The sequence below is a fragment of the Callithrix jacchus genome, chromosome 12 (genome assembly GCF_049354715.1).
Source record: "Callithrix jacchus isolate 240 chromosome 12, calJac240_pri, whole genome shotgun sequence".
Lineage (NCBI taxonomy): Eukaryota > Metazoa > Chordata > Mammalia > Primates > Cebidae > Callithrix > Callithrix jacchus.
The window spans coordinates 125,177,607-125,201,496 of NC_133513.1; the positions used below are offsets into that span (position 1 = coordinate 125,177,607).

Below are 23,890 nucleotides of genomic sequence, written 5' to 3' on the forward strand. Positions count from 1 at the left end.
GGGGTGTGTGCTTGTGTGGTGTATGTGTGGTGTAGGTGGTGGGGATGTGTGTGTGGTGTGTGTGGTTTTTGTGAGAGGTTTTGTTGTGTATGTGTATTTGTGTTTTGCATGTGGTTTTGTGCTGTGTGCGGCATGTGTGTGTTGGCTGGTGTGTGTGCGGTTTTGTGCTGTGTGTGGTATGTGTGTGGTGTGTGGTGTGTGTGTGGCTTTGTGGTGTGTGGGGGGTTGTGGTGTGTGTGGTTTTGTGCTGTGTGGTGTGTGTGTGGTTTTGTGGTGTGTGGGTGGTGTGTGTGGTTTGTGCTGTGTGTGGTGTGTGGTGTGTGTGGTGTGTGTGGGTGGTTTGTGCTGTGTGGTGTGTGTGTGGTTTTGTGCTGTGTGTGGTGTGTGGTGTGTGTGGTGTGTGTGGGTGGTTTGTGCTGTGTGGTGTGTGTGTGGTTTTGTGCTGTGTGGTGTGTTGTGTGGTGTGTGGTTTTATAGTGTGTGTGGCATGTGTGGTTTTGTAGTGTGTGTGGCCCTGTAGTGTGTTGGGAGTTGTGGTGTGTGTGGTTTTGTGCTGGGTGTGGTTTTGTGCTGGGTGTGGTGTATGATGTGTGTGTGGCTTTGTGGTGTGTGTGGTTTTGTGGTGTGTGTGATGTGTGTGTTGTGTGTTGTGTGTGGTTTTGTGTTGTGTGTGGTGTGTGTGGCTTTGTGGTGTGTATAGTGTGCGAGGGTTTGGGTTTGTGGTGTGTGGTTTTGTGTGTGTGGTGTGTGCGTGTTGTGTGGTGTGTGGTTTTGTGCTGTGTGTGGTGTGTGATGTGTGTGTGGTTTTGTGTTGTGTGTGGTGTGTGCTGTGTGGTATGGGTAGTTTTGTGCTGTGTGTGGTGTGGTGTGTGGTGTGTGTGGTTTTGTGGTGTGTGTGTGGCTTTGTGGTATGTATGTGGTTTTGTGCTGTGTGTGGTGTGTGTGTGGTTTTGTGTTGTGTGTGTTGTGTGGTGTGTGTGGTTTTGTAGTGTGTGTGGCATGTGTGTGTTGTGTAGTGTGTGTGGTTTTGTAGTGTGTGTGGTGTGTGTGTTGTGTGGTACGTGTGGTTTTGTGCTGTGTGTGGTGTGTGTGTGGTTTTGTGGTGTGTGTGTGATGTGTGTGGTTTTGTGATGTGTGTGGTGTGTGTGTGGTATTGTGGTGTGTGGCGTGTGTGTTGTGTGATGTGTGTGGTTTTGTGCTGTGTGTGGTGTGTGTGGTTTTGTGGTGTGTCGGTGGTATGTGGCGTATGCTGTGGTGTGTGTGTGCTGTGTGTGGTTTTGTGCTGTGTATGGTGTATGTGTGGTGTGTGGTGTGTGTGGTTTGTGCTGTGTGTGGTGTGTGTATGGTTTGTGCTGTGTGTAGTGTGTGTGGTTTTGTGGTGTGTGTGATGTGTATGGTTTTGTGCTGTGTGTGTGGTGTGTGTGGTTTTGTGCTGTGTGTGGTGTGTGTGGTTTTGTGGCGTGTGTGTTGTGTGTGATGTGTGCATGGTTTTGTGCTGTGTGTGGTGTGTGTGGTTTTGTGCTGTGTGTGGTGTGTGTGGTTTTGTGCTGTGTGGTGTGTGTGTGGTGTGTGTGGTTTGTGCTGTGTGTGATGTGTGTGGTTTGTGCTGTGTGTGGTGTGTGTGTGGTTTGTGCTGTGGTGTGTGTGGTTTTGTGGTGTGTGTGGTTTGTGCTGTGGTGTGTGGTGTGTGTGGTTTTGAGCTGTGTGTGGTGTGTGTGGTTTTGTGCTGTGTGGTGTGTGTGTGGTGTGTGTGGTTTGTGCTGTGTGTGGTGTGTGTGTGGTTTGTGCTGTGTAGTGTGTGTGTGTGGTTTTGTGGTGTGTGTGGTGTGTGGTGATGTGTGTGGTTTGTGCTGTGTGGTGTGTGGTGTGTGTGGTTTTGTGCTGTGGTGTGACCACACTCACCCGGGTATGTTGTACCTGCCAGGTTCCCTGTCCCTTCCCTGGGGTGAATGGATTTGCCCACTTCTCTCCTCCTGAACCCCCACAGCTTCTTCAGAGCCTTCTCCAAGGCTCCTGCTTTCTCCATGAGGAAGGGGTGTGGCAAACACGGGGCTCCTAGACCAGCAGCCGCACACCAGGAGCACTCAGCCCAGGGGCACCCACCACAGGAGCACTCAGCCCAGGGGCACCCACCACAGGAGCACTCACCCCAGGGGCACCCACCACAGGAGCACTCAGCCCAGGGGCACCCACCACAGGAGCACTCACCCCAGGGGCACCCACCACAGGAGCACTCAGCCCAGGGGCACCCACCACAGGAGCACTCAGCCCAGGGGCACCCACCACAGGAGCACTCACCCCAGGGGCACCCACCACAGGAGCACTCAGCCCAGGGGCACCCACCACAGGAGCACTCAGCCCAGGGGCATCCACCACAGGAGCACTCACCCCAGGGGCACCCACCACAGGAGCACTCAGCCCAGGGGCACCCACCACAGGAGCACTCACCCCAGGGGCACCCACCACAGGAGCACTCACCCCAGGGCATTCATCCTGGGAGCACTCACCCCAGGGACCCTCACTCCAGGAGCACTCACCACAGGAGAACTCTCCCCTGTGGCACTCACCTTAGGAACCAGTTGTCCTGGCAGAGAAGGGGTCAGGCAATGTCACTGGCTAAGGAGAAGGCCCAAGGGGCAGACTTCCTTGTGGGCCCTGCCAGGAGAGGCACTGCCACTTGCTGAGGGAACAGACACCTGCCTTAGCAGGGAGGCACAGACACCTGCTGAGGGCGTCCAGATACCTGCTGGGGGGACACAGACACCTACGGGGAGCACAGACACCTGCTGGAGGGCGCAGACACCTGCTGGGGAGACAGAGACACCTGCTGGGGAGACACGGACACCTGCTGGGGTGACACGGACACCTGCTGGGGGGGGACACAGACACCTGCTGGGGAGACACGGACACCTGCTGGGGGGCACGGACACCTGCTGGGGAGACACAGACACCTGCTGGGGAGACACGGACACCTGCTGGGGGGCACGGACACCTGCTGGGGGACATGGACACCTACTGGGGAGCACAGACACCTGCTGGAGGGCGCAGACACCTGCTGGGGAGACACGGACACCTGCTGGGGAGACACGGACACCTGCTGGGGGTGGACACGGACACCTGCTGGGGAGACACGGACACCTACTGGGGGGCACAGACACCTGCTGGGGAGACACAGACACCTACTGGGGGGCACAGACACCTGCTGGGGAGACACAGACACCTGCTGGGGAGACACAGACACCTACTGGGGGGCACAGACAACTGCTGGGGAGACACAGACACCTGGTGGGGAGACACAGACACCTGCTGCGGGGCACCGACACCTTCTGTGGGGGCACAGACACCTGCTGTGGGGGCACCCACACCTTCTGCGGGGGCACCGACACCTGTGAGGGCACCGACACCTGCTGTGGGGCACCGACACCTTCTGTGGGGACACTGACACCTACTGTGGGGCACCGACACCTGCTGGGGAGGGTGAGACACCTGCTGGAGGGACAGACACCTGCTGGGGAGGTACAGATGCCTGCTGTGGGGACACAGACGCCTGCCGGGGAGGGACAGACACCTGCTGAGGAGGGACAGACTCCTGCTGGGGGGCACAGACGCCTGCTGGGAGGGACAGACACCTGCTGGGGAGGGACAGACGCCTGCTGGGGGGCGCAGACACCTGCTGGGGAGGGACAGACATCTGCTGGGGAGGGACAGATGCCTGCTGTGGGGACACAGATGCCTGCTGGGGAGGGACAGACACCTGCTGGGGGGCACAGACACCTGCTGGGGAAGGACAGACACCTGCTGGGGAGTGACAAACGCCTGCTGTGGGGACACAGACACCTGCTGGGGAGGCACAGACACCTGCTGGGGAGGCACAGACACCTGCTGGAGAGGGACAGACAGCTGCCGGGGAGGGACAGACGCCTGCCGGGGAGGGGCAGACACCTGCCGGGGAGGGACAAACGCCTGCCGGGGAGGGACAGACACCTGCCGGGGAGGGACAGACACCTGCCGGGGAGGGACAGACACCTGCCGGGGAGGGACAGACACCTGCCGGGGAGGGACAGACGCCTGCCGGGGAGGGACAGACACCTGCCGGGGAGGGACAGACACCTGCTGGGGAGGGACAAACGCCTGCTGTGGGGACACAGACACCTGCTGGGGAGGCACAGACACCTGCTGGAGAGGGACAGACACCTGCGCGGCCCGCGCCTGAGTCAGGGTTTCCCTGTTGTCTCCACTGCAGGCGCCCGCACTCCACATCCAGGCAGCCTCTGTGCCCTGTCCCAAGTCCCTGGGTGTCCACAGGGTCAGCACTTCAGGAGCGCGGGCATCAGCCGGGTGCGCTCTCCATTCCCGAGGTGGTTTATAGGCACTGGGGCGATGCCACCTCCCTGGAGGGCCCTGTCCACTCGGGCTGAACCGCCGGGCTGGAAGGAAGGTCTGCGCTGAGCCGCTGCTCAGGCTCGGCCAGCAGGGGGCAGCAGAGGGCAGCCGCGTCCCCGCCGGGAGCCCCGAGGGGAGGGCGCGGTGCGCAGGGCGTGGGTCTGCAGGGCTGGGGTCGGGGCGGAATCGCGGGACTGCCGGGTGTCTAGGGTTGTCTGTACTTTGACAGTAAGAGCTGGGCCCAGATAGTGACTTCCCAGCTCTGCAAGATTCACAGTAAGAGCAGGTCACGGTGTTCGGAGAGCTTTCGTTTATTTTCTTTTCTTTTTTTTTTTTTTTGAGATGGAGTTTCGCTCTTGTTACCCAGGCTGGAGTGCAATGGTGCGATCTCGGCTCACCGCAACCTCCGCCTCCTGGGTTCAGGCAATTCTCCTGCCTCAGCCTCCTGAGTAGCTGGGATTACAGGCACGCCCCACCATGCCCAGCTAATTTTTTGTATTTTTAGTAGAGACGGGGTTTCACCATGTTGACCAGGATGGTCTCGATCTCTTGACCTCGTGATCCACCCGCCTCGGCCTCCCAAAGTGCTGGGATTACAGGCTTGAGCCACCGCGCCCAGCCCATTTATTTTCTTTTGACCTCGTAACTCTTTATGGCAGGCAGGTCAGCAGAGCAAGAACTGTGACTTATCAAAGATTAGCAAACAAACCCAGAGAGGCTGAAGATGCACGCAGGGTCCTGGGGTTACAGCCGGGCTGGGAACACCGTGACTCAGAATCCCAGTGCCCCAGCCCCTGCCGGGCCAGGAGGGTGGGGGCCCTGCCCCAGCTCCACCCAGCTCTCTGTCCACCCTGCCACTGGTGGGCCGCCTGGGGCCGATGCCTCTCCGATTGTACTCACATCCACCGAGATTCCAATGAGCCAGGGTCTTGGTCTTACACCCCCAGGCTCACAGACACCCACTGGGACTTATTTTTAGAGCTCGGAGCGCTTGAAGTGCTCCCTGAACCAGCACGCATGGGTCGAGTTGGAGAGGGCACATTCCAGAATTCCGTTTCCAGTTGGTTTTATAATGCCTTTGTTTGAATGTATTGACAGAAGACTCAGTAATGGGACCCTGGGAACGAGTCACCCCACTTAATGGTGTGCTGCCCCGATGGTGGCACTTCTCAGGAGGTGACCCACTTGGGCAGACAGCAAAGTGCTGAGCGCCATGACGGTTTCCCTGGGAGAAGGGAAGAGATGAAGGCACATCTTGGGTCTCTGGGAGCCGAGGAGCCTTCCTTTCTGGAGCAAGCAGAAAGTCATCTTGTCAATCAACTTGACACTTCCTCCCACGAGAAAGGTGAGAAGATTCACATTGTTAAGGAGCCTTTGATGTACCAAGATCTCTTTTCAACGTACAGAACTTTTCAGTTACTCAGATAAATGGGGGAAGACTTGACATTTATTGTGCGTAATTTAAATTCAAATAGGCTCCTAGTGAAGGGAAATTGCTAGACACATGTGCCTTCCATTCTAGGCTTCTGCTGACACTCGGGCTCCGAACTACCTTAGAGCTGCCCTGATTTTTATAATCTAGAGAACAAAACCGCATTTTGGAATATCATTAAGCTAATATTTTTATTTTTGAAATGAAGTTACCCCACATGTGAGTTATTTCTTAAAAAACAAAAAACTCAGTCTGGGCCCCATGGCTCAGGCCTATAATCCCAGCACTTTGGAAGGCTGAGGAGGGCAGATCACTTGAAGGCAGGAATTTAAGCCCAGCCTGGGCAACATGGTGAGACCCATTTCTACTAACAAGAGAAAAATTAGCCAGGTGTGGTGGCACACGCCTGTAATCCCAGCTGCTTGGGAGGATGTAACACAAGAATCACTTGAGCCCAGGAGGCAGAGGTTGCAGTGAGCAGAGACTGTGCCACTACTCCCCAGCCTGGGCAACAGAGCAAGACTCTGTCTTAAAAAATGAATAAATAAATAGGATCACAGACCTGACTGCTCCTTGGCCTTGGCTGTGATACGTGTAAAACAGATCACAGACCTACACGTAAAATGCAAAGCTACAAAACTCCCCCAAGGTTACACAGAAGAGTATTTTCGTGACTTTTGGTTTGGAGATGAGTTTTAGATATAACACCAAAAGCATACCCCATAAGAGAAAAATATGACAAGTTGTACTTCATTAAAATGAAATGTTTCTGCTCTATGAAAGACAGTGTTAAGAGAATGAAGGCCGGGCACGGTGGCTCACGCCTGTAATCCCAGCTCTTTGGGAGGGCAAGGCAGGCAGATCACGAGGTCAAGAGACAGAGACCATCCTGACTAACGTGGTGAAACACCATCTCTACTAAAAATACAACAAATTAGCTGGGTGTGGTGGCACGCACCTGTAATCCCAGCTACTCAGGACGCTGAGGCAGGGAAAACTGCTTGAACCCAGGAGGCAGAGGTTGCAGTGAGCCACGATTATACCACTGCACTCCAGCCTGGGTGACGGAGCAAGACTCGGACTAGCAAAAGAAGAATGAAAAGACAAGTCACATACTCGGGAAAAACTTGCAAAACACATACCTTATGAAAGATTGCATCCAAAACATACAAAGAACTCTTTTTTGAGATGGAGTTTCGCTCTTGTCACCCAGGCTGGAGTGCAATGGCGCGATCTCGGCTCACCGCAACCTCCGCCTCCTGGGTTCAGGCAATTCTCCTGCCTCAGCCTCCTGAGTAGCTTGGATTACAGGCACGCGCCACCATGCCCAGCTAATTTTTTGTATCTTTAGTAGAGATAAGGTTTCACCATGTTGACCAGGATGGTCTTGATCTCTTGACCTCGTGATCCACCCGCCTCGGCCTCCCAAAGTGCTGGGATTACTGGCGTGAGCCACCGCGCCCGGCCACAAAGAACTCTTAAAATGTAACCATAAGAACACAAACAATCCAATTTCAAAATGGACAAAAGATCTGAATCTCATGAATGAAGATATATACATGGCAAATAAACATAGGAGAAGATACTGAACATCATACATCATTGAGTAATTGAAAATCGAAACAACAGGCTGGGCACAGTGGCTCACGCCTGTAATCCCAGCACTTTGGAAGACCAAGGCAGGCAGATCTCTTGAGGCCAAGAGTTCAAGATCAGCCTGGTCAACACGGCGAAACTCCATCTCTGCTAAAAATACAAAAATTAGCTAGACGTGGTGGCACGCGCCTGTAGTCCCAGCTACTTGGGAGGCTGAGGCAGGATGATCAGTTCAGGCCAGGAGTTCAAGGCTGCAAGGAGCCATGATTGTGGCACTGCACTTGAGCCTGGGTGACAGGGCAAAACTCTGTCTCTAAAACAAAATAAAAATAATTCATTGAAAAATTAAAAGCAATTAGGGTACTGTCTCGGTTTAAAACATCTCAACGGGGGTTTGAGCAGCATCGGCAGGGCCGTCTCAGGCTGCCGTCCCGCCCCTCCCGTCCGGCCCACGGCTGCCACTGCCACCGCCTGGGGGTTGGTTGAGGCGGACGGCGGGGTCCAGGCCGGAGTGCGTCGTTCCCGCTGCGCTAGGGGAAGCGGGCAGTCAAAAAATGGGTAAGAAGAGTCAAGTAAAAACTCAGAAATCCGGCACCGGTGCTACAGCAACTGTGTCACCGAAGGAAATCTTGAAGCTGCCCAGTGAACTGTGCAGAAACGCAGCAGCCCTGCGCCTGGCCCAGGAAGAGAGCGGAAGAGTATGTGTCCCGCGCCTGGCCCAGGAAGAGAGCGGAAGAGTATGTGTCCCGCGCCTGGCCCAGGAAGAGAGCGGAAGAGTATGTGCAGACCCAGACTCCAGCTGAGAAAACACGGGAAAAGCAAAAAGGTCTGTCCGTTACTTTTGATGGAAAAAGAGAAGATTACTTTCCTGATCTAATGAAATGGGCCTCTGAAAATGGGGCTTCTGTCGAGGGTTTTGAAATGGCTGACTTCAAAGAAGAGGGCTTTGGTTTGAGAGCAACAAGAGATATCAAGGCAGAAGAACTGTTCTTACGGGTTCCGCGAAAATTACTAATGACTGTTGAATCTGCTAAAAATTCAGCGTTGGGGCCTTTACATTCTCAAGACTGAATCCTTCGGGCCATGGGAAACATCGCCCTGGCCTTTCATCTGCTGTGCGAGTGAGCCAGCCCTAACTCCTTCTGGCCACCCTACATTCCACCTCTCCCCAGTGAATATGACAGTCCTCTCGACTTTGAAGAAGATGAAGTTTGGTACCTTCAGTCCACACAAGTCATACGTGATGTCTTCAGCCAGCATAAAAACACCGCTCAACAGGATGCGACAGGATGCCGACAGGATGCAACAGGACGCGGACAGGATGCAACAAGATGCCACAGGATGCGACAGGATGCTGACAGGATGCAACAGGATGCTGACAGGATGCGGACAGGATGCCACAGGATGCGACAGGATGCGACAAGATGCCGACAGGATACGACAGAATGCGACAGGATGCGGACAGGATGCCGACAGGATGCAGACAGGATGCCACAGGATGCCGACAGGATGCCACAGGATGCGACAGGATGCCAACAGGATGCGACAGGATGCCGACAGGATGCCACAGGATGCCGACAGGATGCGGACAGGATGCGACAGGATGCCGACAGGATGCGACAAGATGCCGACAAGATGCGACAGGATGCCGACAGGATGCGACAGGATGCCGACAGGATACGACAGAATGCGACAGGATGCCGACAGGATGCCACAGGATGCCGACAGGATGCCACAGGATGCGACAGGATGCCGACAGGATGCGACAGGATGCCGACAGGATGCCACAGGATGCCGACAGGATGCGGACAGGATGCCACAGGATGCGACAGGATGCCGACAAGATGCGACAGGATGCCGACAGGATGCCGACAGGATACGACAGAATGCGACAGGATGCGGACAGGATGCCGACAGGATGCCACAGGATGCTGACAGGATGCGGACAGGATGCGGACAGGATGCGACAGGATGCCACAGGATGCGACAGGATGCCGACAGGATGCGACAGGATGCCGACAGGATGCCACAGGATGCCGACAGGATGCCACAGGATGCCGACAGGATGCGGACAGGATGCCACAGGATGTGGACAGGATGCCGACAGGATGCGACTGGATGCGACAGGATGCCGACAGGATGCGACAGGATGCCTGCTTCTACGACGTCATCCAGACCCATCCTCATGCCAACAGACTGCCCTTGAAGGATTCTTTCACTTACGAGGACCGCAGGTGGGCAGTCTCTTCTGTTACGACCAGGACGGTTCCCTGGTGACCCTGGCTCCGATTCCTTTATAGGACATGCGTAGCCACACCAATGGCCTGATCACTACTGGTTACAACCTGGAAGATGACCAGTGTGAGTATGCGGCTCTGCAGGATTTTCAGGCTGGAGAGCAGATTTACATTTTTTATGGCACTTGATCAAATGCAGAGTTTGTGATCCACAGTGGTTTTTTTCTTTGACAATAATCACATGACAGAGTGAAAACAAAGCTTTCAGTGAGTGAAAGTGACAGACTCTACACCTGAAGGCTGAGGTCTCGGCGCCAGCCAGCATCCCCACTTCCAGCCTTTTTGTGATGCATTTTAAGGAGCCGCCCATGCTCAGAGTATTCTGCATAATTGAAGGAGCACTTGCTGGGAGACAATCTATCCACAGAGTCTTCACCTTGGGGAACTCTGAATTTCCTGTTAGCTGGGACAATGAGGTCAAACTTTGGACATTTCTTGAAGACAGAGATTTGCTTCTTTTAAAAACATATAAAACAACTATTGAGGAAGATAAATCCGTCTTGAAAAACCAGGATCCTTCTCGTCATGCAAAACTGGCCATCAGATTGCACTTAGGTGAGAAAGACATTTTGGAAAAAGCGGTGGAGAGTGCAGCTGTCACCCGGGAATACTGCCTCCCGCAGATGGAGAAGGCTCCGCTTCGCAAACATGAAGAGAGTAACCCTGGGCTGCTGGCGAGCAGCGTGGGGCACTGGAGGCTCCCCTGGTCCTGAGAAATCTCGGGGAGGAGGCTGGAGTGCAGGACGCCTTGAGCACCAGAGAGGCCATGAGCAAAGCAAAGGCCACGGAAAACGGGCTTGTAAACGGTGAAAACTCTATCCCTAACGGGACCAGGTCCGAAGATGAAAATCTCAATCAAGAAGGAAGTAAAAGAGCAGTTGAAGCTGCCACAAGATCTTTTTCAGACCGCGCTGACGCAGTGAAGGGATGGCACCGAGGAGAAGCTGGGTCGGGGGGTACCCAGTGGAGCAGGAGCTGACGGACAGTCCGTTCACTTCGCTGTATCTCCTTGTTAACATATTTCCTTCTGCATAGAGGAAGATAATGTTTTTGCTGCTTTATATACAAATGGTTTCTTTAAGTTATTTAAAAAATATAGCTTCCCTTTTTGACTAAGATTGCCATCTTTTAACAAACAGCAGCAAGGGACAGGGAAGAGGTGCGGGTGGGAGAGCTGCGGGCCATTGTGGGCAACAGTATGTTCTTTCCCATATCCTGGGGAAGGATTCAGCACCTCTCTCAGCTGTGCTTTGTGGGCCTGTCATCTTGATGACCAGAAGGAAAGCTTGCTCTGGCTCCTCCCAGCAGAGCTGGTGGCGGGACTCGGGTGTTCAGCATGAAGCTGGGGAATTGCACAGCAGAAAACAGAACTGAAGTTGGGAAACTTCAGAGCCTGGTAAAATCTTCGGTTTTTCTCCTTAAAAAATAACACCCCATTGGCCGGGCGCGGTGGCTCACGCCAGTAATCCCAGCACTTTGGGAGGCCAAGGCGGGTGGATCACAAGGTCAAGAGATGGAGACCATCCTGGTCAACACGGTGAAACCCCGCCTCTACTAAAAGTACAAAAAATTAGCTGGGCATGGTGGCACGTGCCTGTAATCCCAGCTACTAGGGAGGCTGAGGCAGGAGAATTGTCTGAACCCGGGAGGCGGAGGTTGCGGTGAGCCGAGATCACGCCATTGCACTCCAGCCTGGGTAACAAGAGCGAAACTCCGTCTCAAAATAAATAAATAAATAAACAAATAAATAAATAACACCCCATTACCAAAAGAAAAGGTAAGGTGGCAACCTTGTGTTTAATAGTTTAAATGTTGATGGTAATCCTTAAATGTATATATAAACACACACATATGTATCCAGTGATTTCTCAAGATTTCTTTTGAGTTTTGTTTTACTGTACTAAGAACTTGTCCTTTCTCCTTGAGTCAACGTAGGACGTGCGTCCTCCTCCTAATTTCAAATGTTGGCTCTGATTGTAAAGTGGTGGATTTGATTCCAGCCCTGGGAATGGAGAGTTTGCAAACACACAGCGGCCACAGCTTCACATGGTGGTGTGCGGTGTGAGGCAGCCCCCAGCTTTCCTGGTTCTCGCAACAGGCCAGAGGTTTTCAAAGCTACACTTTTGAGTAAAAGCCCTTATTAAAAGAAAAACATGATGAAAAAAATCTCAACAACCTTCACCCTAGATTCACACTAGTGTCTTCACAATTCTGAGTTCACGTCCTTGGAGTAACATCCCTGCCTGCCTGAAATCCCAGACATGCTCTAAGATCCTGTCACCTCCCTAGTGGGAAAAGTACCACCCACTCAGAAGTCATCACTGCCTTCACCTTTGTTTGAAGCCAAGTAAGTCTCTCGTGGTGGGATGATTGTACCACAAGGCTCACGTGTGCATGGAGGAGAGTGGCATGCAGGTCCTTCGGATTCTTTCTGCAGCCATCCATGGTGTCACCATGCCCCTGCATCACTCCCGCGCTCCCTGACTGGCCCAGGACACTTGGGAGGCCTCAGGGAGCAGGCACTGAAGCAGCCCTCCAGGCCCAGGACACTTGGGAGCCCTCAGGGAGCGGGCACTGAAGCAGCTCCCCAGGCCCAGGACACTTGGGAGCCCTCAGGGAGCAGGCACTGAAGCAGCCCTCCAGGCCCAGGACACTTGGGAGGCCTCAGGGAGCGGGCACTGAAGCAGCTCCCCAGGCCCAGGACACTTGGGAGCCCTCAGGGAGCAGGCACTGAAGCAGCCCTCCAGGCCCAGGACACTTGGGAGCCCTCAGGGAGCGGGCACTGAAGCAGCCCTCCAGGCCCAGGACACTTGGGAGCCCTCAGGGAGCGGGCACTGAAGCAGCTCCCCAGGCCCAGGACACTTGGGAGCCCTCAGGGAGCAGGCACTGAAGCAGCTCTCCACTGAACAAAGCAGGTGTGCAGGTGAGACACACCCCGTGCCTGCCTGTCTCAGCTGCAAACATCAGGCGACACCCATGGCACTGTTCTACAACCTGGTCCACCTTCGGGTCCAGCCCACACTCTGTCAAATCTGCATAAACACACGGGTTTAGGGTCCCCATCCCTCTTTCCCTCTGTTGGTGTCTCACAGGGGAGGGCTCTGGCTCTCCGTTAGCAGGCGGCCATGCTAGGGTCTCTCAGACCCACACCTGCCTTCCCAGCCCTCGGCCAACACCCTTCTTCACCCTCTGCTGGGGGCCCCTCAAGGTGACCACAAGACCTCTTCAGGGCCTACACACTCACACATATACACAGAGACACACAGACAGACACATAGAGACAGAGACAGAGACACACATACAGAGACACACAGAGACAGACACAGAGTTACACACAAACAGAGATACACACAGACACACAGAGACAGACACAGACACACACACAGAGACAAAGACACAGAGACAGGCACATACAGAGACACAGGCAGAGACAGACACACACAGAGACAGAGACAGAGATGTACACACAGACACATGCACAGAGACACATACACAGACACAGATACACACAGAGACAGAGATACACACAGACACAGACACAGAGGCAGACTCACACGGAGGCAGAGACACACAGAGACAGAGAGAGACACAGAGACACACACAGAGACAGACACACACAGAGACAGAGATAGAGACACACATAGTAGACACACTCACAGAAACACAGACAAACTCACAGACAGAGACACACAGAGACAGATACACTCACAGAGACAGGCGCACGCCCCAACAGAGAAACATATGGACACAGACACACGCAGACACCCAGAGGTACCCTGAGTTCAGTCCTCACCCATACAGGGGAGGAGAAGCTCCTCCACGCCCCTTGGGGACACTATGGGGCAACCTGGTGCCCTGCAGCTGTGTCCCCTTCCTGAGGAGGGGCCGGGGCCTCTACTGAGGCCACTGCTTCAAGGCTCCTAAAGAGGCTGCTGGGTCCCCAGCCCCCACATTCTCCACCTTCCCTGGGGACGCATGTTCACTCTCTCCGGCTGCTCTAGCTACTTACCAAAATTTAGCGGCTCAAGGCAGTGCAGATGTTCCTGGACAATTCTGCAGAATTTCGTAGCAGCCTCATGGGGCTGAAATAGGGGCTGGTGCCTGCTGGAGGCTCCAGGGGAGCAGCCAGCCCTCGCCTCTCCCACCGTGGGGCCGCCTGTCTCCCCACCGTGGCCAGCCCGCCAGCCTCTAGTTCTGAGTCACCTCCCCTCCCTCTCCAGCCCTCCTGCCCACCCTGTGACTCCACCTGCCCACCAGGTCTCCCAGGATCCTCTCCGTCTCAAGACCCTTCAGTCACATCTGCTCAGTCCTGTGTTTCACAGGCTGCAGTCACAGGTCCTAGGGATTAGGACGTGGACATCCTTGAGGGCCCTTTCTTCAGCGCACCACAGGTGCCAGTATCCCCAGCCCTGCAGGGTGGGCTGCTTTTGGCAGGCTGGCTCCTTCTCCGAGGTCCCTCTAGCTGTCCTCTCGGACATGTGCTCAGACATCCAACCCAGAGACACAGGGACGGGAGCTGGCACACAGGGAAAGGGACCTCCCACATTTTTCTGTCTTACACCTGTACTTCAGCTCATTATCTTAAACTGAACAGGGAAGCCTTGGAGAGTATGTCTTATAGCTGGTTCTAAGCCAAGGGCCACGCCTAGAAGAACAGGAGCTGCTGTACCTGACGGGAGGAGTCCAGGGAAAGGAAAGGGGACAGGTTTGGTCCCCCACAAATCCAGTCCCCTCCAGCTACCTGGGAAAGGACCTCAGGAACTCATGCCTCTGCCTTAGCCAGGTGAGCATCAAGGCCATGCTCCCAGGCACTCTCGGCTTATCCTTCCACAGAGGAGAGGAACACAAACTCCAGGGCGGTGGGATTCCTTCCCAGTGGGCTGGTCGTGGAGGGAAGCTGGGAACCAGAGAGAAGGGCTTGGCAGAAAATGCTGGGAGGCTGCTCCAACAGCAACCTGGAGAAATTCAAGGGAATGGGAGCCTAGAGAGAGAGCAGAGCCTCCAGCAGCCACACATGGAGAATAAGACTGGAAATCCTGGAAAGAGAGGGCTACTGGGAGGAAGGGCTAGGGAGTTCCCATGACACGCTCCCCTTGCCAATCTGTGAGCCAAGGATGATGGGTCAGGAGCGGCCTCTCCAGCCACAGCATGGGAACCACTGAGTGCTTCCCGCAGCACCAGTGAAGAAATCAGCCACAGAGCCGGGTGGAAATCCCGCCCCTCCGGCATCCTCTCGTCCTTGAGCACCAGGATCCCAGGAGGCGGTGGCCAGCGGGTTCGGTCACTGCATGAGGGTGTTCTTGTCAGGCAGAGCCAGTGCTGAGGCCCCGTGCGCCCCTGCCCCGAAATCTGCCATGAAGGGTGGAGTGTGGAGCATACGCCTCTGCACCGCTCCATGTTTTATGACATCCAGACTCAAGGCTAAGAGCCCCAGCCTCGAAATTTGAACATACCTTAAACTGGGCTTCAATTCTCGGTGATTGTAAAGCCGTAAGCAAGTGATTTAATCCCTCTAAGCCTCAGTTTCACCATCTGAAAAAGCGGGATGGCAATACTCAGCTCGTAGAGCTTCATGAGCACTAGATGACGTGCGTGTGAAGTGCTCCGTGCTGTTCTGGACACGTGGGGTGTGTCCACGGTGCCGCTAAGAGCACAGGTCAACCCCGCTTCATACCTGCACCTGCCGGCTGCTCAGACGGTGGCCACTGCTGAATAAAAGCAGGGGCAATTAGTAGTCAACTGCTCACACACAGCTACGGCGTCAGCATGTCAACGTGAACCAGGGATTGAACGAGACACTGAGGCTGGAAGACAGCAGGAACGGCCAGGGGAGTGGTGAGGTAGGAAAGCGCATGGAATTCTGCACACACACGAACCTGCTTTCTTTCGCTGCCGTAACACGTTCCCGCAGTCTTAATGGCTACACCACCACCTATGTATTATCTCACAGTTCCTTGGGTCAGAAATCTGGGCAGTTTGCCTAGCTGGTCTTCTGCTTAGGGTCGCAGGAGCCTGAAACCAAGGTGCCAGCAGAGCCGCACCCCTTTCTGCAGGTTCCTGGAATGAATCTCCTTCCAGACTCTTCCAGGCAGTTGTCTGAACGCTGCTTGTTTGCTCGGGTTCTCATCTTGGTGCCAGCTCTCAGGCGGGGCTAGACTTGGCTCCCAGAGGCAGCCCAGATTCCTGCTCACGCCTTGCACACACCCGTCCAGCACCTGCAGGCCAGGTCCCTCTTGCGCTCTGACACGCTCTAACTCTCCTTTCTGCTGCATCGCTCTGACTGCAACTGGAGAAAGTGTCTTCTTTGAAATGCTCAATTAGATTGGGCCCACAAGGATGATAATCGGCAAATCCTGGAACTTTGAATCCATCTGCAAAGTCCCTTTTGCCACGCAATGTGACATGGCCACAGGTTGCTTCTGGGGATTGGGGCGTGGACATCTGGAGGGCTGCTGTTCTGCTGGCCACACGCAGGCACACATCTCTCTTGTCCTGTAACCCTGATGTTTCCTCTGTCACATTCAGTACAGCATGTAGAGATGTTCTATTTGAAATGAGGAAGGAGTGCAGAGGAAGACCGGGACAGACAAACGCCCCAGGCCAGAGAAGCAAGGCCCAGGAGACGGAAGCGGGTTACATGGGGTTTTCCTTCTCAATTCACAGGTCTCGTCACAGCCTTTTGGCCACCCCTCTCTTCATACCTCCTTCCTTGTCTCTGTGCCTTCATTTCTTCCCATCTTTCTTCCCTTCCTTCAGCATTTGACAAAAATATGAGGAGTGGATCTTTTCCGACAGGAAGAATGATGGAAAGACGCCTAATGCCTTGCTGGCTCCAGCAGTACGAGGCAGCCATGTGTCAAAAGTCAGACACACAAACCAGCCCCCCGCCTCTATCCACACTCTCCACGCAGGCCCTCCTGCTGCTGCTCCTCCAGCCAGCCCACAGGCGGGCAGCCGGGGTGCCTTCTACTCCAGCCAGCCCACAGGCGGGCAGCCGGGGTGCCTTCTACTCCAGCCAGCCCCCAGGCGGGCAGCCGGGGTGCCTTCTACTCCAGCCAGCCCACAGGCGGGCAGCCGGGGTGCCTTCTACTCCAGCAAGCCCCCAGGCGGGCAGCCGGGGTGCCTTCTACTCCAGCCAGCCCACAGGCGGGCAGCCGGGGTGCCTTCTACTCCAGCCAGCCCACAGGCGGGCAGCCGGGGTGCCTTCTACTCCAGCCCACAGGCGGGCAGCCGGGGTGCCGTCTACTCCAGCCAGCCCACAGGCGGGCAGCCGGGGTGCCGTCTACTCCAGCCAGCCCACAGGCGGGCAGCCGGGGTGCCGTCTACTCCAGCCAGCCCACAGGCGGGCAGCCGGGGTGCCTTCTACTCCAGCCAGCCCACAGGCGGGCAGCCGGGGTGCCTTCTACTCCAGCCAGCCCACAGGCGGGCAGCCGGGGTGCCGTCTACTCCAGCCAGCCCACAGGCGGGCAGCCGGGGTGCCTTCTACTCCAGCCAGCCCACAGGCGGGCAGCCGGGGTGCCGTCTACTCCAGCAAGCTTCGCAACATGGTTGATTTTCCATGGGAAGACCGCACATCCTACCCATAGGCTACATCCATGATAACACTGAGATGGCTACTCAGTCTAAACTTGAAAATAATCCATATTTGGTAGTTTTGAATACTATTTAGTAGTTGAAATCTAAATCAATCAAAAATATTTCAGATCTGTGCAGTGGCTCATGCCTGTAATCCCAGCACTTTGGGAGGCTGAGGCAGATGGATCATTTGAAGTCAGGAGTTCGAGACAAGCCTAGCCAACATGGTGAACCCCCATCTCTACTAAAAATATAAAAATTAGCCAGGTATGGTGGCATACACCTGTAATCCCAGCTACTCGGGAGGCTGAGGCAGGAGAATCCCTTGAACCTGGGAGGTGGAGGTTGCAGTGAGCTGAGATCGTGCCCCTGCACTCCAGCCTGGGTGACAGAGTGTGACTTTATCTCAAAAAAAAATTAAATTAAAAAATTTGAAAATAAAGGTATTTGGGGCAAGTATGATTTTTTTCAAACACTTAAGATATAAAGTTCTTCATAGGCTTGGAGAAAATTTATGGTAAATTAGACTTTTAAAAAATCCGTTTTATTGTATCATTCACAGAGAATAAAATGGGTTCACTTTCAGTGTCTAGTTCTGAGTCTTGACAACCATGCGTGCTACGTAACCGCGGCTGCCACGGGACGGGGAACACGTCCGTCCCCCCAGGGAGTTCCTCCCACTCTTTCCAGTCAGTGCCCCGCCCTCGTGCCCCATGAGGTTTTTTAAATACTGTAGAGCAGTTTCACCTGCTTTAGAACTTCAGGATTCTCCAGAGAAACAGTGTATGGAATGAGCTTTACTTTCAGGAACTCGCTTATGAAATTGTGAAGGCCGACAAGTCCAAAAGTGGAGTGTGGCAGGGCAGGCCAGCAGGCAGGAAGCTCAGGCCAGGGCTGACAGCAGCCTGGAGGCAGGATCTGTTCTCCAAGAAACCTCAGTATTTGTGCCGAAGGCCTCTGACTGATTGGATGAGGCTCACCCACATTAGCAACGGTAACCTCCCTTTCTCAGAGTCAATTGACTGTGGGTGCCACGTCTACGGGACCCCCGTGGCTGTGCGTGGCTTAGATTTGATGACACAACTGGATACTATACCCTCGCCACATTGACACTCGAGACGAAGTATACAGTAAAATAAAGGGGTGCATGCGGCCTGCTCGCCTCTGCGCCTGGCTCCTTCCATTCCCACAATATTCCTGGGACTCATCCCTGCTGTCTGCATCAGTAACAGCTCATGCCGTTTGAATACAACAGGCTAGGTTCTCATACACGGCAGCATTTCCAATTCAGCTGTGAGATCTAAGAGAGAATTTTAAAATATAGAATTGCTGTCAATACTCAGAAACTTGCAAACACCAATTAGAATCCAAACAGAAATTCATTTCAACTACTAGGTTGTGCAAAAGTAGTTGTGGTTTACCTAACTATTTTAAGTTTTTAGCAACTCAAAAAGAATGGTTAAAAATCTCTTTCTGGTCAGCTGGCGCACAGCGGGACACAGGGAAGGCAGCTCACCAGTTTCAGGAAGATGTTACTTCTGCGGGCTACATCTCGTTTCTACAGTTAGATTTAATGGAAGGTAATTAACCAGAAAATACATTCTAAATTACAACTGTCTTGTCATCACTTCAAAAGACATATTTCACACACATAAAAGCAATTACATATGTAAACTAAAAATAAAATCCTAAGCCCCCACCCCCGGCTGAACAAACCCCCCTGTGGCCAAGGGGACCCCAGGAAAACCTTAAAACTGAGGCTATGATGGTAGAATGGGAGGTCAGACAGGCCTCCTGAGGCCCCCTCCCTTTTATGGTTTAGACACAACAGACAAGCGTTAATGTTAAGCTGGAGACCGTAAGACCGACAGAACGGACTCTGTGGCGGTAAGATAGGAAATTATAAACAGGACCTACAGCTGTGCGGGGGGGGGAGGGTGCAGCCACGAACCTGCACTTACAGAGTAAAGGACCTTCTCACGGCCAACGGGTTTTCTTCTCCAGCAGGTAAGCAAGCGCTGGCCTCGGGATGAGCAACGTTAAAACAGCTGCAGCTCCACAGCCACCAAGTGAGCCCCAGGCCTGCCCCCCAGCCAGAACAACAGCTTTCACTGGACAGAGTGTAACTTTCTCCTGGCGAGAGACCACTGCTTTGGACTAGTTCTGGTGAGTTTACAGAGGCTGAACATCTGCATGCATTCCTGTCCTGAGGTACAGGGCCTAGTTGTTATTTAGCTTTATTTTTTACTTTATTTTTTAAATAATTTTTTTTTTTTTTGAGACCGAGTCTCGCTCTGTCGTCCAGGCTGGAGTGTAATGGCACAATCTCAGCTCATTGCAACCTCTGCCTCCCAAGTTCAACCGATTCTCCTGCCTCAGCCTCCCGAGTAGCTAGGACTACAGACACACACGACCATGCTAGGCTACTTTTTGTGTTTTTAGTAAAGATGGGGTTTCTCCATGTTGGCCAGGCTAAGCTCGAACTCCTGACCTCAGGCGATCTGCCCACCTTGACCTCCCAAAGTGCTGGGATTACAGTCGTAATATATTCAACTGTTGAGTTTCCCCACTCCAAAGTGAGATTGGGTCCTGTGTGACATAATACGCACCTGTCAGGACCCCCTTCATGCGTATCCACAGCTCCTCCTAGAGCCTGTCGACAATGTGTGTTTAGCCAACCTGCTCAGCCCAAGCTCCTGCCACACCCTCCTCCTCCTTCTAACAGCCCACCTCCCATCCTGGCCTGGGGGATGGCCACCTTGCGACTGTAACCCTCTATAAGAAATAAAGTTCATATGTCTGTCTGTATATGTGTGTATACATGTGCAATGGTATGTTTGTGGCATGTCTATATGCATGTGTGTTGTGTGCATGTGTATGTGTGTGCATAGTGTGTATGTAATACGTATGTTTTCTATGTTAGATATACAGAGAGGCCCTCTAAGGGGAATATAACACTTGAGTAAAAATGTGAATAAAATGAAAGAATTAACCATGCAGATAACTGGGGTAAATACATTTCAGGCAATGCAGAGACCCTGAGACAGGAATATTTTGATTCATTCAAACAAGAAGAAGGAGAGCTAGTGGGAAATGACAGGGCAGAGGTCGGTAGGGATCGTATCATATAGGTGGCGACCCATGATAGTATCTATGAGTTATTATGAGTTCAGTCTTAGCATTAATGATCACCACTAACTGTGCGTGACATATTATACAGTTCCTGAGCCCTTTTCACAACCTTTGTCTTGTTTGATGCTTACAACCCTGAGAAGTTGCTATTAGTTTGGTCTATATATAAGGAAAATGTAGGAAACTGTCTACAATTCTCCATGCAGACATGCCACATACACATCCCATGACACATGTATACACACATGCCTATAGACATGCCACATACACATACCATGACACATGTATACACACATATACACAGACATATGTACACACATGCATACAGGCATGCCACATACACATACCATGACACATGCATACACACATATACAGACATATGTACACACATGCATATAGACATGCCACATACACATACCATGACACATGTATACACACATATACAGAGACATATGTACATGCATGTAGACATGCGACATACACATACCATGACACATGTATACACACATATACACAGAGACATGTACACACATGCATAGACATGCCACATACACATACCTGACACGTGTACACACATATACAGACATACGTGCACGTATGTATGCACATACTAGTTTCTTATCCTGCTTTACCTTTTTCCCAGAGTGCTACCTCTTCCTGAAACTATGTGTTTATATGCTCGTTTACACGTTTGTTATCTGACTCCCCACTGTAAGCTCTTTGAGGGCAGCGACTTTGGCTTGTTCAAAATTATATTTCCAGTCCCAGAACAGATCTTGAGTCGTAATGTATATAATATTACTGAGAAATAATTCAAATACCATACAGTTCACCTATTAAAAGTGAAAAAAAAAAAAAAGAAAGTTCCTCTTTTTCCACATTTATACACTGTGGGGTTTTTAAGTTAACACATTAAAGAGATCTGGTCATTAACTCGGTTTTTCAAGTGCCTTCCTGAGCAGCTTGGCTAAAACTACATTTTAAAAAGAAGACTGCAGCCCCATTTTCCTGCTCTTCTTCTCAACAGAGAAGTAGGTGTTCACTGACTCCAGTTCCTCTCCTGCCACTCTCCCCAGAGCCCTCTGCAAACCTGTGATCCTAGTCCATTCCATAGCCACCGCTCTGTCCACGTCAGTAATGGCCTCCCCGTGGCTACAACCAAATGGTCCGTCCTCCATACTCACCACACAGCATCACAGAGAACCACTCCCTCCCGTCTTCAGGTGGAGGGCTTCAGGTGGAGTCTCCAGGAGCCCATCTGCAGGCCATTCATCCTCCACCTTCTCACCCCTGCAGGGCTCTGTCCTTGGTCCTGTCCCCAACTGTCCTCCCTTTTGGGGTTACCTCAGCCAGTTTCCTGGCTTGAAATGACCTGTAGGTGCCCTCAACTTGATGCTCCAGCCCTGGCTTCCCTGTGTGCTCCAGGCCAGTCTGTCTGTGCGACAGCGCCATGTGGTGACAGCCAACCTCTGGTCGGCTGCACCCGCCCCCACCTAGCTGTGCCTCTCCAGCCCTTCCGCTGCAGAAACTCCACCCTTCCTGATGCTCAGACCACTTAAGTCCCAGCTCTCTCTCACACTGCATCCTTTCCATCAGCAAATCAGGGGCTCTGCTGTCGAAGCACTTGTCTCTGAAATCCGACTTGTTCTCACCACCCAACCCCATGTTCATCACTCTATTCTCAACCCTGTGCCTGGAAGGCCATGCTGGCCACCTGATTCGTCTCCCTGCTTTCCCTCTCTGGATTCCCACAGGCTATTCTCAGCAGAACAACCACAGAGGCTCTGGTAAAGCCCAAGCCCACACGAGCCTCTCTCTCTCTGAGTCCAAGTCCCCTAAGTGGCCTGCCCACTGTCCATTCTCCTCCACTTACTGCCCTGCCTTGACTCCACCCCTGGCCTCCACTCCACTCGCCCTGCAGCCACGCCAGGCATGGCCCTGCTTCCTATCTTGGCTCCTGTTGGTCTCCCCTCCTGGCCAAGCTTTCCTAGATGTCTGCATAGCTTGCCCTTTATCGCCTTGAGTCCTCTCCAGTCACCCCGCGCAAGACTCTAACTCTCCCATACACATTTCCTTCTTCCCTGCTTCCTCTCTCCAGCCACAACTGACTTATCACATATTTACTTCCTTATTGTCTGTCTCCCCCACTGAAAGGTAAGGTCTACCAGGGCTGAGATTTCTCTGTTCTGTTAATCCCTTACCCCCAGGGCTGTGAAGGGGGCCACAGGTGGTGGGAGCTGCCAATAAATAAAATTTGCAGAGTGGACAAATGTTCTTGATTTTCAGTGACTGCCTTTTAGTGGCTTAATATGATCAGTGCCCACTGTCGCTTTCCTGAAAAAAGTTCTGATTCTGGACATCAATCCCATACGAACAGTCCCATGATAGCTCGACTTCAGATGTTCCAACTTTACGATGGGTAGATTGGGTATGAGATGCATTTTTGACGTAGGAAGGGCTTATTGGCGGAGAGAGTAGCCCCACTGTAAGTCAAGGAGCACCCGAATCGCTCAGTATGCCAGAGAAAACCACCCACAAATGAAGAAACGATCGGCTGTGTTTCCCTAAGACTGCACCGGAAGCTCCAAGAACCCGTAAGATAGCCATCTGGTGGGCAACGGTGCGCTCCCACAGGGAGGTGGGCCGACTTGAGAAACTGAGGCGGGAGGATGGCTCGTGCCCAGGAGTTCGAGAAGAGCCTGGGCAACAGAGAGAGAGATCCGTCTCTACAAAAAAAATTAAAAAGTAGCCTACTCCCAACTACTTACGAGGCTGACGCAGTAGGATGGCTTGAACCCAGGACTTCGGGACCAGCCTGGGCAACAGAGAGAGAACCCCGTCTCTACAAAAATTTAAAAATTAGCTCGCAGCTACTTCCGAGGCTGAAGCAGTAGGATGGATTGAGCCCAGGAGGTCAAGGGTGGAGGGAGCCGAGATCGCGCCCTGCACTCAAGCCGGGGCAACAGAGCGAGACTCCTGGCAGCGGCCGGTGGGCGGGAGGACGCGCTCAGGTGCGGCTCGCTCAGGTGAGACCGGCCCACATGCTCCGCCCACCGCTGCCAAGCGCGCCCTCCATTGGCTGTTCCGCGGAGAACCCACGCTCCCATTGGCAGATGCGGACTGGGGCGTGTCCGACCCAGCGGCGCCGTGTGAATGTTTGCGGCTGCCGCCGAGGCCCTACCTGAGTTCCGGTGAGTAGGGGCAGCGCTAGTCTTCAGGGGAGCGCCGGGCGCATACCGAACCACTGAGGGAGGCCGAGGGCCGAGGAGCTCGCCTGTGCCCGCCGGCCCCAGCTTCCCTCCGCAGCCGCCCAGGCGACCGCAGGCCAGAGCGGCGCTGGACCCAGGGCCAGGGTCGGCTCGCGCAGGCGCAGTGGGCTGCCCCGGCGGCCCCCGCGGCCCGCCCCGCCCGCGGCCAGTCCGAGGAGGCGGAGGGAGATGACGTCATCGAGCAGGGCGACGGGCATTGGGCGCCA

At 53.6% G+C, this 23,890-nt stretch overlaps 2 protein-coding genes across 5 annotated transcripts in view; one reads left to right on the forward strand and one right to left on the reverse strand.

The window, feature by feature from the left end:
• Positions 1-5,989: 5,989 nt before the first annotated feature.
• On the reverse strand, positions 5,990-23,784 carry LOC118146442 (uncharacterized). 3 transcript variants are annotated; one of them, XM_035269531.3, is made up of 3 exons: positions 15,383-16,302; positions 15,162-15,240; positions 5,990-10,735 (listed from the first exon to the last, which is right to left on the reverse strand). In XM_035269531.3, exon 3 carries the CDS (start codon positions 9,596-9,598, stop codon positions 8,465-8,467), a length of 1,134 nt encoding a protein of 377 aa, XP_035125422.2. In that variant the 5' UTR covers positions 9,599-10,735; positions 15,162-15,240; positions 15,383-16,302; the 3' UTR covers positions 5,990-8,464. The 3 variants fall into 3 exon arrangements, with proteins under 3 accessions (XP_035125422.2, XP_035125426.2, XP_078202930.1); XM_035269535.3 differs by lacking the exons at positions 15,162-15,240; positions 15,383-16,302 and adding an exon at positions 23,597-23,784; XM_078346804.1 differs by having other exon boundaries at positions 15,162-16,302.
• Positions 23,538-23,890, forward strand: part of PPP2R2D (protein phosphatase 2 regulatory subunit Bdelta) — a 60,968-nt gene continuing 60,615 nt past the window's right edge. For both annotated transcript variants that reach the window (XM_078346796.1, XM_078346793.1), the window contains exon 1: positions 23,538-23,606. The gene's annotated coding sequence lies outside the window, so the exon portion shown is untranslated. The remainder of the gene's footprint in view (positions 23,607-23,890) is intronic.

Coding starts and splice junctions, on each gene's coding strand:
- LOC118146442 (XM_035269535.3), bottom strand. CDS start 9,598: ATGAGGATGGGTCTGGATGACGTCGTAGAAGCAGGCATCCTGTCGCAT.